The sequence below is a fragment of the Coturnix japonica genome, chromosome Z (genome assembly GCF_001577835.2).
Source record: "Coturnix japonica isolate 7356 chromosome Z, Coturnix japonica 2.1, whole genome shotgun sequence".
Taxonomy (NCBI): Eukaryota; Metazoa; Chordata; class Aves; order Galliformes; family Phasianidae; genus Coturnix; species Coturnix japonica.
In genome coordinates, this window is record NC_029547.1 from 45,705,136 (window position 1) to 45,719,225 (window position 14,090).

General features: G+C 38.4%; 1 protein-coding gene across 1 annotated transcript; it reads left to right on the forward strand.

The window, feature by feature from the left end:
• Window positions 1-2,040: 2,040 nt before the first annotated feature.
• Window positions 2,041-12,853, forward strand: RIOK2 (RIO kinase 2). Its single transcript, XM_015849499.2, has 10 exons — window positions 2,041-2,170; window positions 2,569-2,707; window positions 3,580-3,696; window positions 4,667-4,842; window positions 5,197-5,285; window positions 6,544-6,735; window positions 7,138-7,230; window positions 8,309-8,836; window positions 9,311-9,404; window positions 12,536-12,853. The coding sequence occupies exons 1-10, from the start codon at window positions 2,105-2,107 to the stop codon at window positions 12,695-12,697; spliced, it is 1,656 nt and encodes a 551-aa protein (XP_015704985.1). The 5' UTR covers window positions 2,041-2,104; the 3' UTR covers window positions 12,698-12,853.
• The last annotated feature ends 1,237 nt before the right edge of the window (window positions 12,854-14,090 follow it).

Genomic DNA, 14,090 nt, shown 5'->3' on the forward strand with positions numbered 1-14,090 from the left:
AGGAGTTTTATGAACATTATGAAAGATTCATTTTTCAATTGTTCTGCTGAAAACTTAACATCCTATAAGCTCAATTTTCAAGGTGCATGCATGCAAGTTCCTAATACAGTTGTATGGTACACAAATTATATTTTATTAAGAGCATAACTGAAGATCTACTGCAGTTAGAATCCTATCCAAGGCTGCAGAAGCTCATACCAGAGACAGACTCATGCTCCTACTAAGAGTCAATAATTAATTTCATTTTCAGACCTACTACAAGAGTATATTCAAACAGCCACACTCCTCCTCATTAGCTATTTGTGCAGTAGGTTAAAGTCCTCTTTTTTTTTTTTTTTTTTTTCCCACTGAGATACACCTTACTTGGATACTCACATGGTCATGTGTTCCCAGTGTTTCAAGCAGATTTTACTGAACTACCTCATCTTTTGAGGCTGCTTGCTCAAGATACACCAGAGAGCAATTATGGGTGCACCAAACTAAAGATAAAATCTAGCTAAAACAAACATATCAAATTTATGCATTTAAGTCAAGAGCATTACTCACATACATCAACCGGCAAATAACATTGCACCTCTTTTGCATCCCTTTTAATACTTTTTTGAATATGTACTGCAAAAACTGAGGAAACAAATTCAGTTAAACGACTCCTGGTTACATTTTGTTTTTACAAATCAATAGCTCAGAGCACTGAGATTGATTAGAACAATTAGATGTTCCACATACATATAATACTCCTCTTTATTCCTCCAAAAAACATGTATAGCAAGAGAACCTATACAGATCACAGAATCACAGAATCACAGAATTATCAAGGTTGGAAAAGACCTAGAAGATCATCCAGTCCAACCATTACCAATACTTCCCAGCTAAATCATATTCCTCAACTCAACATCCAAACGTTTCTTGAACACTCCCATGGTCGGCAACTCCACCACTTCCCTGGGCAGTGCATTCCAGTGCCTCATCACCCTTTCCAAGAAGTAATATTTCCTAATGTCCAGCCTGAATCCCCCTGGACTTGAATATCTCCAGAGAAGGAGACTCCACCACCTCCCTGGGCAGCCTGTTCCAGTGCTCCATCACCCTCACCTTAAACAAGTTCTTGAATGTAAAGTCTGTGACAAAAGATGTTGAATGATTCAAGCAGAACCACCCTAAGTAAATTGTTCTGTACCAGTCAACACAGGACAGAACAAAAGCTGATCAACAACAATTATTTAATAGAATCATAGAACAGACTGAGTTGGAAGGGAACCTTCCAGTTCATCTAGTCCAACCCCTATGCTGTGGGTAAGGACATCTTTCACTACATCGCTTTGCTCAAAACCCTGCCCAACTTGACTTCCAAAGGCCACAACTTCCCTGGGCAACCTATTGCAGTGTTTCACCACCCTCACTGTGAAAAAGTTCTTACGTATATCTAGTCTAAATGTACACTATTTTAGCTTAAAACCATTGCTTCTTACTCAGACACATTCCAATTAATAGACTTTCTTATAAAGCATTGTTATAAATTGAAAGGCAGAAATAATTTAATCACACACTCACTGATGTCCTTCTACAAAAACAATGGCAGGACAACAAATCTGTCATTGATTTTACAGAATAAACTATGCTCTCATCATTGCAAGGTAGTATACAATACAGAACAGTGCTACGTATGCAGTAGCATCATTTCCCGTTTAGTAAGCACGAGTTTAGACTGCCTGCTCTCCTTTGGAGTGTTTGGAGGGGGGAAATAATATTCCAGCCTTCCCAGCAAACAGTTTTTCTGTCATTTTGCCTTTTAAAAATCTTGATAAAATAATCTAGGATCCCAGCACGGGGCAGGAATGGTGTCTTTATGCGCTTTCATCTCTTTTAGCCCGAGTCCTCCTTAGGGCAACAAAAGCAGCCCACGGGATAAGCTGCCCTTCCCCACCCCAACAGCCGAACCCGGGATTCGAACCCGCGGCATTCAGCGCACCCCTGACTCACAGCCTCAGGCGGCTCGTGCGCATGCGTGTAGTCGGGATTGCGTTTTCGCTGGGGAAATCTGATTGCGCATGCGCAGCGGTGTGTGGGTCGTGTTGTGCGCGGACGGGGCTGAGCAGGAGCCGCCATGGGGAAACTGAACGTGGTGATGCTGCGGTACCTGACCAGGGAGCACTTCCGAGTCCTCACCGCGGTGAGCGGGGCAGGGGGGGGGCGTCTGGTCACAGGCTGCTCGACTGGCGGCTGTGAAGGTAATAGTGTGTATTAGGGGGAAGTTCTTCACTAGGGGAGTGGTTAGGCCCTGGAACAGGCTGCCCAGGGAGGTTGTGGATGCCCCGTCCTTGGAGGTGTTCAAGACCAGGTTGGACGGGGCCCTGGGCAACTGATCTAGTAAAGGCGTGTGTTTTGGTGGCCCTGCCAGGCAGGGGGGTTGGAACTACATGATCCTTGGGTCCCTTCCAGATTCTGTATACACATGAGCAGTTAAATAAGTTATTCACCTGAGAGAAGTGGTTTGGGCTCGAGGAGGATCTGATGTTATTCAGCTGTTGAACACTGGCTAACAGACCTGTTTTTCATTTGCCCTTTTAGGTGGAAATGGGAATGAAGAACCATGAAATAGTTCCTGCCAGCTTGATTGCTTCTATTGCAAGCCTGAAACATGGTGGCTGTAACAAAATTTTGAGAGAGCTGGCGAAACACAGGCTCCTGGCTTATGAACGAACCAAAAGTGAGTTTGGTTTATGTGTTGGGCTCCTTCTCTCACCTTCCTCATGCTGTAGTACCATTGCTTGGCACACATAGACATCTGGACCACTTGCTAACCTCATTTTCTGTGGGGTATAGCCTGGGAGCTTGGATTTGTTCAGCAATAAATGATATTGCTGTCTGCTCAACTGCTGATTCCAGTAGAGCTCATAGGCAGGAAAGAGGAAAGGAGAGCAGTTAAATCTCCTTGGCTCTATTACAAAATTGATGAAAATATGAAATACCTGTTGGTTAAGGTATTATTCCGGTGCATGCAGAAATCAACCCAAACGTGTTACGATTTTATCATAGTGCACAAACTGGAAAAGACAGTCATATCACCTGCACCTCAGTAGAAACAGTTACTGAAGTAGTTTTAGTCCTTCCCACATGTCAAGTAGCAAGCCCCTGCCCATCTCCTTCAACCTTGTAGTTGCATCCCACTTTTGAGTTTGCATGAAATTTCTTCCCTTTTTTTTTCTCCATTCTTCAGCATTTTAAGTGTTGATTTAGAGCCTCACAACAATCCTGAATCCCTACTACATCTCCTAGGTAATTATCTTCAAAAGTAATGCCATTTCTATGCCATTTGGAGTATCATAACTGCTTGTGCCATTGAGGAGTTGATAATACGGCTTTTAATCTTTTATACAGTTAGCTTTTCTAAGAGTTGCAGGAATTTAAATGTTCCATCAAATTTGGCTGATACTTGCCAAGAGGAAATGTAGTACTTGAGTGTTTTATACCATAAGCTGGAACAAGAAACTAGACTTAAAACTGGATTTTGTTGTTGTTTTTTTAAGGTACTGTGTCCGTAACAAGGAATGAAATGTTTTATAATTTGTTTTTATTTAGCGGTCCAGGGCTATCGGTTAACTAATGCAGGATATGATTACCTTGCCTTGAAAACTCTGTCTTCCCGGCAAGTCATCAGTTCTGTTGGAAACCAGATGGGTGTTGGCAAAGAATCAGGTAATTAAAAAAAACTATGTAATTTTTATTTGTTTATTTATTGAAGGAAGCATGTCAGTATTTTTGCTTGTATTTTGATAGGAACTTGGAAAATGTATCTCTGGATAGTCATAGCATTAAACTGTCACACACCAAGATCTGTGGCTCCTTTCATGAGGCTTTTGACTGCATCTGATTTATTTATCTTTTAATTAGTAAGAGCATTGTTCCAGTTTGACTATTTTGTCCAAATTTTGATTCATCGCTTAAAAAGGTATTTGCTGACAGATGCTAAATGTCTCGTACTTTGTGAATAATTTTGAACTATTTTATTAAAAAGGTAACTTCAATTTTTATGTTCCACCCATAAAATAAAATAACGTAAAATACAATCAAAACTATTGGATTGCTGTCTTGGTTTCACTTTCACGTAGGCTGTAATTTGGCACAGCCTGTCTCGCTCATCATTGAAGAAAGAGAGTTGTTGTAGACAAATGGTAGAAATGAAATATGAACTAGTTGTTAAAATCAAGAGGTTGGTCCCTTGGGATTTGCTTCCAGTCAGTGGAGAGTAGGCAGCTTTTCCAGCATGTTATTAAGAACACAGGAGCTTGACATACAACTGTGTTTCCTTGTTAGGGAAGTTTATAGTCCCACACTGTGCAGGTGGCCTGGAGAAATACCAGTCTATCCTGATTGTTGGATCCTGTAGTCAGAGAACTTGAATTGTCTCAGTTTTTCATGCCAGTTACTTTTACCTCTTGGTCTGAAAGATGTTTCAGATAACATCAGTATTTTTACTAATGGAGAACCATTATCTCTTCAACAAAAATTTTTTCCATCTTATGTCACTAACAGACAATACATAAATGTAGCTCTCTTTACTGTTGGACTAAGTGTGGTAGACCTTGCTATGCCAGAAATACTTTTTCATTATGGACTTGTCAGATACCAATTATTTCATAGATCTGTGTTGCTATTCCTCTTCTAGATATTTATATTGTTGCAAATGAAGATGAGCAACAGTTTGCAATGAAACTGCATAGGCTTGGAAGAACTTCTTTTCGCAGTCTGAAAAATAAACGTGACTACCATAAGCACAGGCATAAAATGTCATGGCTGTATTTATCCCGGCTAGCAGCAATGAAGGAGTTTGCCTACATGAAGGTAGGTGGCCATTTGCACAGTGTCAACAATTGGTGTAATAGACTGGAAGATACTTCTCATACTATCTTTTCATCACTTTGTATTTGTGGTACTGATAGAATTTATGCTTGTTTTCCTATCAGACTTAAATTATGCATTTCAAAGAACATCAATGCTGTACTTACTATGTAGCATCCAGTGATAAAATGAAGCTTTGCAACAAAAGTTGCATGAAACTGAAACAAGTTTTCCTAAAGGATTTCAGTTGATTGCTGATATATTTGGACAGATAACAAAGCTGACCAGTTATGTGCTTATGTTGGAGTTCAACATACATGTAATGTTTTATTTTTCTAATGTGTTGACTCTTTGCAGGCTTTGTATGACAGAAAATTTCCTGTTCCAAAACCTGTAGACTACAACAGACATGCAGTTATTATGGAGCTCCTTGATGGCTATCCTTTGTAAGTACTGAAGCTTGAATTCTCTGTTTCATAGAAACCCTAACAATTATAAGTTCAGTAAGGCAGCAGGGATTGCATTTTTCCTTATCATGTGAGTGAATTCTGACCACAGTAAAGCTGCTTAGCTTGCAGTGGCTACTGTCCTGGTTAGTTACAGCCTTACTTCTCTGACCAGTTTATCTGAATAAAAATGTATTGTTTATTCAGAGAAACTAGTGGAGTAGACTTAAAGTATGCATTACACTGAAAGAGCAGTGTGATGCAGATATTAGTCGTACAGCTGATTTCTATGCAGAAATTGCATATTCTGTTGTGTTCAGTACCGAGTTGCATATCCTCCGCATTCTGAGATCAAGTTCATGACGCATGCTGTGGCAATCTAGGTAAGATTACAGCTTTCCAATCCAGAGCTTGTGTTTAACAATAAAAGAGAGGGGGTAAGTGAGGGGAGTTGCTCTCTTTACTTGTATACTCTTTACTGTATCATGTATACTCTTTTTTTTTTTTTAATAAGAAGAATACTTGAATTATTTGAATCTTTTCAGAAATTTAAAAAAAAAAAAAAAAATCTGTATGTGAATGAATGGTTTGGTTTGGTTGCATAGCTGAATGTATTTGATGCTCTACAAAATGTAAAGTAGCATTTGTGCTTATCCAGAGATCTAAAGTTTAACAGGCTAGAACAAAACAGTCTATGTTTTGATATGGTAATGAATATCTAAAATAAATAGTTTAATCAAAAAGTGATTGTCTCAAAGTACAACAGTTGAACAGAAACATGGAATAAGTGCCTTTTAAGTAAGTGCCTTCAGTGTATTCTGAATCCCCTTTGTTTGTTAAATAATTCCACATCCATCCTTTAGACAGAGTGGTTTCATGTGGGCATCAGCGGTAGAGTTTTACCAAGCTCGCCCTGTTCTGCAGTTTTATCTGAAGGAGGTGCTGGATGAAAATTATTTCAAGTGAGCAACAGTCTCAGAAGATACCAGTTAATGTGACTTCCAAATTCAAAGAACAAGGGGTATTATATTTTATGATATAAGACCTGTCCCTCTAAAAAATATCACCAGTTAATATTTCTACCTGCACAAAAAAGTTCAGCAGCAGCATGTTTGAGGAGAGCATCACAATAAAGACCTCTGGAGTTCCTTTCTAACTTGAATTGTTCTGTCCTTTTGTGAGATTTAAGTGGTATAGCTTATCTGTATCTGTTAAGCAAGTCCTTCAGGGTTCAGAATATTTTATTTGAACTTTACAGGTGCCAGGTGCACCAAGTGGAAGATCCTGCCTCTGTCTACAGTGAATTAATGGATCTAATTGTAAAACTTGCCAATCACGGTTTGATTCATGGAGATTTCAATGAATTCAATCTCATACTGGATAATGATGACCATGTCACTATGATTGATTTTCCACAGATGATATCAACATCGCATCCAAACGCTGAATGGTAGGTTAAAAAGTTAATGGTGTTTTCAGAACAGGCAGGTTAAGTTCTGATGAAAGCAGTCAACTGTGCCTCTTTATGTTCGTAACCTGCTTCTCCTTCTACCGTTTTTATCATGTGTCCCAAATAACATTACAAGTACAGTTTGATTTATGAATGAGTGGAAATATCTAGGATAAATTTATAATTAATTGCTCCTCAAAGAGAGTGATTTATTTTGGTTAAGGAATACCTAGTAATAAACTGTATGCTATTCAGCTAATTAGCTTTTTCTCTAGGTCCCTAATAAGCCATTAACTTGCAAATAAAATGGGTAAAAAGCAAGTACACGATAAGATTTTGTCATTCCAATAGATTTAACGACTTCGATTCTTTTTTTTGTGTGTGTTTCTGTCTTTTTTACAGGTATTTTGATAGAGATGTTACCTGCATTAGGGAGTTCTTTAAGAAGCGCTTCAACTATGAGAGTGAGCTCTTCCCAGAATTCAAAGACATCAGGTAGAAAATGCCAGCTAAATCTGGGTTCCCCAGTCTTTGGTGTTTGTGTTAGCTTTATGAAAAGAGCTGATGCCTATTTGAGATGTTTACAGGAGAACTGGGAAGGGGAGAAAAGCCAAATTAAGCTATTTGAAATATTTTTGTTATTTTCACAGTAAGAAGGTTTCCTGCCTTCTTTGCTTTCAGTTACTAAAATGGTAACCAAAAGGTAACATGCCTTAAAATGGTTTGCTTTCTCCTCTGCCTTCCTGCTTGCAGCTGAGGGAAAAAGATCAATGCCAAACCTTTATCCAAATGGTAAATACACAGGAAATGTTACAGTGATGCAAAATCAGCTTCTCCCACTCTTAAAAGCCTTAACTGTTCTGACATATTGAGTATTAAAGTAGGTTTCAATTTTAAATTTAATTTTCAGAATGGTAGCAAACATGGTGACTTCCTCCTCAAATATTGTCTTTAAAGTTTAAACATAATGAAAAAAATCTACAGTGAGGGTGGTGAGGAACTGGTACAGGTTGATGTGATGGATACCCCATCTCTGGAGGCTTTCAACAGGAAGATGGATAAGGCCCTGGGCAGCCTGATCCAGCTGTGGTGTCTTTGTTCACTGCAGGGGAGCTGAACTAGACAGCTCTCAGAGGTCCCTTCCAACTTGAAGCATTGTATGAGTCTATGAAGTTTTATTCATAATACTGTTTGTTATTTTGAAAAGTAAACTAATTTTTTGTGTACTTTGAGAGTGAAGCTGTTGCAGTGGGTATGTTTTCATGTCATTCTGAGGATTGTACTTACATAACTGTGTCAGTGCACCCTTTACTTTACACACTTGTCATTTAAAACCAAATAATATTTACATTAAAATGAAATTATTTAGGTAAATAAATATTGATGCTCTGTGGCAGTTTGCTCCTGTTATGCCACATTCTGCTAAGTATTCAAAGCCCCACGTTGTCTCGTATGTTTCGACAGAGTACACACTTCTTTAATGTTGTGGTAGTTAGAATTTATTTTATGGCACATCCATAGCAGGATGATTTAACGTATTGAAAGAAAACCTACTTTTACTGCTCACTTTCAGGAGAGAGAGTTCTCTTGACATAGAGATTGCTGCCAGTGGATATACAAAAGAAATGCAAGAAGATGATGAACTACTTCACCCATCGGTCTCTGATGAGGATGATAATACAGCAGAGGTATCAGAATTTGAAGAATTTGCTGAGAGTAACCTCAGATTCTTCAAAAGTAATCAGGAAGATAATGCAGAATTAATACGTGAAGAGGATTCTGATAGCAGAACCTCTGAAGATGCAATGTATCGTAATGAAGAGGCTGATGCCACTGAAACTAGTGAAAATCTACAAAAATTGAGTTTGTCAGAGTTGAGTTCTGCCTTAGATGAGGTTGAAGGGCAACCTGTCCACTGCAAATCCAGTGAAGATGCAGAGAGTTGTGTAACTGTGTTTTCTGAGCATGAAAGGGTGCTTGAAGGTACCTCGGAAGATAAGGCAACTCAAGGAGAGTGCTGCATTGATAAGGACAACGAAGGTGATGAATGCCCTGATCTGGTTGACTTGTCAGCTTTAAACAGGAAGTTTAAGCCTTTCAGGTAAATAATGTTCTTTACTGTCTAAGTCTGTGTTTCCGGCACTGCATTCCTGTAAATGAAAATTTTTCAAGTACTTAAAATGCAACTGCTCTTCAGCCACCATAGCTCAAAGTGCAAACTAAACATTTAATTTATTCTTAAGATGGTGCATTGATATATTTCCTGATAACTGGTACTGTATGTGTAAGGCTTCATATGTATGATGCAGCAGTTGTCCTGTCCTGTAGTAGTAACAGGCTGCTTTATGTGTGTCCACTATCAAGTGCCTGTTGTGCAGTGGTTCTTCCTTCCTGTCATAAATGCTTGTGTTGAACTGTTAATGTTTCAAATAGAAATGTTCTGTAGTACTTAGATGCTTTGCTAGCAGTTTTCAAACTGTATCTCAAAAATATTATGGCTAAAATGTGACGATCACATACGCAATAGGGTGTTAATTTTGCTAGGTGGAATAAAACATTACCTTGCATATTTTAGAAATGAAGATAGCATGCCTCATATTGCTGAGAACAAGGCAAGAACAAGGACCACATCAGTCAGCAGTCTTGGGAGCTGTTCAACCATTCCACCGGTAATTATTACTGTTATTATTATGTTACTGTTATCTAATTAACTCTTAAATTTCATGTTGATTTTAGTATGTATTTCTAAAAATACCATTTGGAATTATTTGGTTTTCAGTGATTACTACCATGTGCATGTCAGTTACATGGTCATAGACAAATGGCACTGATAATTTTCTAATTGCTGACATGTGAATTATATCCGACACTTTACTCCATTTGTTGCTCTTTATTGTTACAAAATCTCTACGCTTGTGTAAGCGACTTTAATTTGACAGTAGCAAGTATAAGTCATATGATCTGTTCTTTCATTTCTTTTACTAAAAATGAACTCTGCTCCACAATTAATGTTACTGTATTTTAGAAGTGAATATTTAAGTGAAGATTTAACCTGCTCTGTTGAGAGATTTCTTCCTGTTTTTCTGAAACATTTATATTGACTCATTTTAGTAATGGTTTCTTCAATGATTTGAATTTAACTTCCAGCATCATATAAATCAGGAGGCTTTACAGCAGAATCTAACATCTTTTCTCCAACCACAGTCTGTGCATTAGTCAGTATGGCTACCTCTATTACATTTTAAGAAGTACATTTCCCTTTTGAAGGGAAAAAGGGACAGTTATATGTTTAAATAAACGTATCAAGAAATGGCATGCTTGGAAGTTGTCTCAAGACATTTGTACAGGACTTCACATTTGTTAGTCATTCAAATTCTTAGTGTAGAGAATGGCTTTGTATCTTCTTAAGGAGACAAAGAATTGGATTTGATTTGTGGAACTGGGTAAAGAAAAGCCAGGATGACCTACTAGGAGTTCTTTAATCTCTGGGGTGTGCAGTCTGATGTGTTTTTTCAGTTGTTGGATTTTTATGTATGTTTGGTTTTGCTTGTTTTTTTCCCCCTTAGTTTGCTAACTGAAGTATGCAGAATTGCTTTACATTTCTATAGGGGTTACTTGAAATTATTCTTCCGTTCACCATTAGGTGGTAGCAGTGGTCATGATGTAATTCTAGAAACCTGTCAGTGTTTGGAGGGTGTATGTTTATTCTGCACATAAAACTTGTTAGAAAATGTTCAAATGACATGGAAGTACCTAATATTCTCTTCTAAAAGAAACATAAAAGCACTTTGTCAGGAGAGGGCTTTCAAGAGGTGCAGCCATATAAACATCCTGTTTATCCAGTTTGCCAGTCATCCCATTTGTATGTTCATACTCTGAGTTAAATGATGTTTCTGCCTGTTGATAAGTCTTATTTGAAAGTTTGAATGCTAGAAGTAATTAGTAGAACTAAAGAGAGGGTATGTATATGAGCTATTTGTAACATAAGGACATGATTACAAAACTAAAGTGAACAAAGGCACTGCAGTAGGGCCCACTGTGACTGCTGCTAGTGCTTCTCTGTTGTTTATACAGCTTTCTCCATGGAGAAACATATTAAAACAGATTTTCATATTGAACACAGAGAAGGACATGCATAAGTAATAGTGGTAATAGTAGTAGGTATGGTCATAACTTGGAGTATGCCAAAGCAAAAGCAGTATGAGTTAAAGAAAATAAAGTATTCCAGACAAAACAAAGTGTCTGGCTGTGCTTGTAGAAATCTTCTAGGGACTTCTCCCATTTTATTAAAGGAAGAAATGTGAACTATCAGAAAAGTAGCAAAATGTAAATTTTTTTACTCTGAATTTTTTCTGGTTTTGATTATAGTTAAGTCTAGGATGATGGAAAGACAAATGGGACTTGCATGTTGAGGTTAAGCAGTAGAATTCTGCACGTTTACATTATGGTTATATATCAGAAATACCTGGTATTTGGTTTTTTTGCAAGATTTTGTGCTTGAGCTATGAATAAAATCGTTGCTTGCTTCAGTGGGAGAAGGAGAGAAGCTGCCTTTAAGGGCACTATCTGTAAAAAGCAGAGGATGGCATCTCTTTTGCTGACAGAAGGAAAACATTAGTGGACCAGTTTTAGCTAATTCTGTTAAATTTTCTTCAGGAACTTTTAAGAAATATTTTTAAAGAGAATAAACAGATAATTTCTAAAGAGCTCACTGTTAAATTCTGATGTGAAACAGACACAGCGTAAACAAGATTAATGTAATGTATTGCTTGTTGATAACAGTAGAGAGCAGCAAATTACTGAAAGCAAACTAAAACCACCTTAACCCCACTCAGCCAGCATATGTGAAGGTGCAGTGGGTGCTGCAGTCAGCCCATGACACTTCACTTCCCCTGGTCCTCTCTGGTCCCTCTGTGCTCCTGCCTCATGTGGGACCCCCTGAGCTGTCTCACAGGCTGCAGCTCTCCCAGCATCAGTCTGACACAGCTCTGTGCCTTCATGTTCTAAATGACAAATTTACAGCTGTAACTATTACATGATGGATTGATTTTTACTATGGATACCTTTTGCCATCACAATGCATAGTAGAACTCAGAATGAAAACAGGGGTAAATAGTATGACGTTTCTTAAAACTACTGTCGTTGTTCTTTTGTTGTTTGTCTTTTTTAATTGGTCTGTTGTAATTCAGGCACTTAACGCTGAGCTAGATAAAATGCTACTTATTAGCACTATCACTAAAAGAAAACAATAGCGCAGGTAATCTTATACCCCTTTAGATGCTGGAGCCGTGAACAGCGTAGCATCAAACTGGAGTCCAGGCCACACGCCCACCGTGTGGACCTTTTCTGTAGCAGAAGTTGTCCCCTTTCAGTCAATCAAACCATAGTCAGACTGTCTTATATGGAAACACCTCCGTTCATCATTTCTGCTGTCACAGAGAATAATGTTTTCATGAGAACTTCTTGCCACTTTATTAGGTAAAGGTGAAGTTACACAGCAGTCATAACTGCTGATACCAGCCAGGGGCTGCCTGCAGGCTGCTCTGTTACGAGGAGCTCGCTGAGATTGCCCTGAAGCACAGTGATCTATGCAGAACAGCATAAGGCTGAGGGCTGAAGGGGTCAGGCTTGAATACACTGAGTTTAACCCTGGCATGGATCACCGGCTTGTCACATAGTGGCCTCCATTCAGGATCCCTGCTGCATGTCCATGTTAGTAGTGAAAATACAGGATCGCTGTGCTGTGTCTTAGTATCAAATGCTTTTCAGACAGTTCTGTTAATGAATTCTTTCTTTGTAGGAACTGGTGAAAAAGAAGATAAAACGTCAGCTGACAAAACAACAAAAGTCTGCTCTGAGACAACGACTGCAGAAAGGAGAGGCAAATATTTATACCAAACAGCGTCGGGAAAATATGCATAACATTAAGTCAAGCTTGGATGCAGCCAGTTTTTGGGAATGATTTATTGAAACTACTGTAAACATCAAGAAACAAATAGTACATACAGTTGAAAGAATGTTATTAATAAGAAATATTCCTTTTATACAATGGAGCAACAGCTCTTCTGTACAACACTGTTTTTCTGGAAGCTAATAAATATCATTCTCATTCCTCTGGCTTTGAAGAATTTTCTTTTGTGCTTCAAGTTAAAACCACTGACTGTAATTTAGGTGTGATCTTTTAACTATAGAAATTTCCAACAGTATCTTGTTTGATTTTTCTGTGCTTATATAGGTTAAAAATCTTCCACTTGGGTTTTGGATGTACCTGTGCAGTTACCAATAAATTTAATTCCTTTAGTAACTCACATATAGCAGTGAGAACTGTGAACTTCTCTTTTCAAAACTACTACCATGTCCTCTATTATGTTACATCCCAGGGTTCTGAAGACCTAGAAGATCAAATGCTTTGATATATATCTGCACTCGAGATGTGAGGTGGAGCCTTCCTGCAAAAGGATAATGTGCAAACTGCACATCTTCTATTTGCCTGGGAGGTATCAGGAACTGGAATGATGCTTTAGATGTTATGCGCACACATCTGATGCTATCTGTTCTACTTTGCCCCTTATACCTGATAACTCAGGCTGTAGTAAGTTGAAGAACTACATGAGTTGTTCTGTCTTGAAGCATGCTCTTGATTTGAGAGCTTCTAGCTTTGGCCTTGCTGTTACAATACAAAAGCTAATATTGCCAGCATCTGAACGTGAAACCATGGCAGGCCTGTGATGAGATGCAAGAGATAAATGCTACCTGTAGCATCACAGCTGTGGGAAAGCCTGGTGACAGAAGGAAGTCCAATTAAATCTTGGATGTAAGTGATTGCAATCAAGATACACAAGCCTATTTCCTGATGCAGAGCTCATTTTTTCTGGAGCAGAAAAGAGACCTAAGTTAATTTAATTACATTTCCGTTTCAAGCATCAAGGGGGAAAAAACATCCTTTCATGTTTCCAGGCTGTTGCCTATTAAGAGGTTGTTTCAGTGACAACAGTATTTCAGTTGCAGCTCTTTGCCTAAGATGTGCAAGCATTTTTTGGCTTCTCAGTTTGAACTTTTTGCAATGAATGAGTTCTTCCTAGTGCACAACCTTAAGTCTGTGTTGGTAATGGGTTCCAAAAGTACACACAGGCTGTCCTGTTGGATTCAGCTCCACAGAATAGAAGGGTTGATGGAAATCTTTGCTGTTTATTTTCAAAGCATTCCTTTAAAACATCCATTAACCGTTTTAAAGGTGCTCTAATGGATGGCTGTAAGTTATCATTTCCATTTACTGGGGTTAGTGAGGGAGGAACAGCCTTGTGGTTACAGCTTGATATATTAAGCTTTTTTTTTTTTCCTCTTCCTCTTTTTTT

What these genes read in the sequence shown, in the direction of transcription:
- RIOK2 (XM_015849499.2), top strand. Translation starts at nt 2,105, where the DNA reads ATGGGGAAACTGAACGTGGTGATGCTGCGGTACCTGACCAGGGAGCAC. An exon ending in CTCCTTGATGGCTATCCTTT is followed by an intron (nt 5,286 to 6,543) that starts GTAAGTACTGAA and finishes TGAACTTTACAG; the next exon opens with GTGCCAGGTGCACCAAGTGG. An exon ending in CCAGAATTCAAAGACATCAG is followed by an intron (nt 7,231 to 8,308) that starts GTAGAAAATGCC and finishes GCTCACTTTCAG; the next exon opens with GAGAGAGAGTTCTCTTGACA.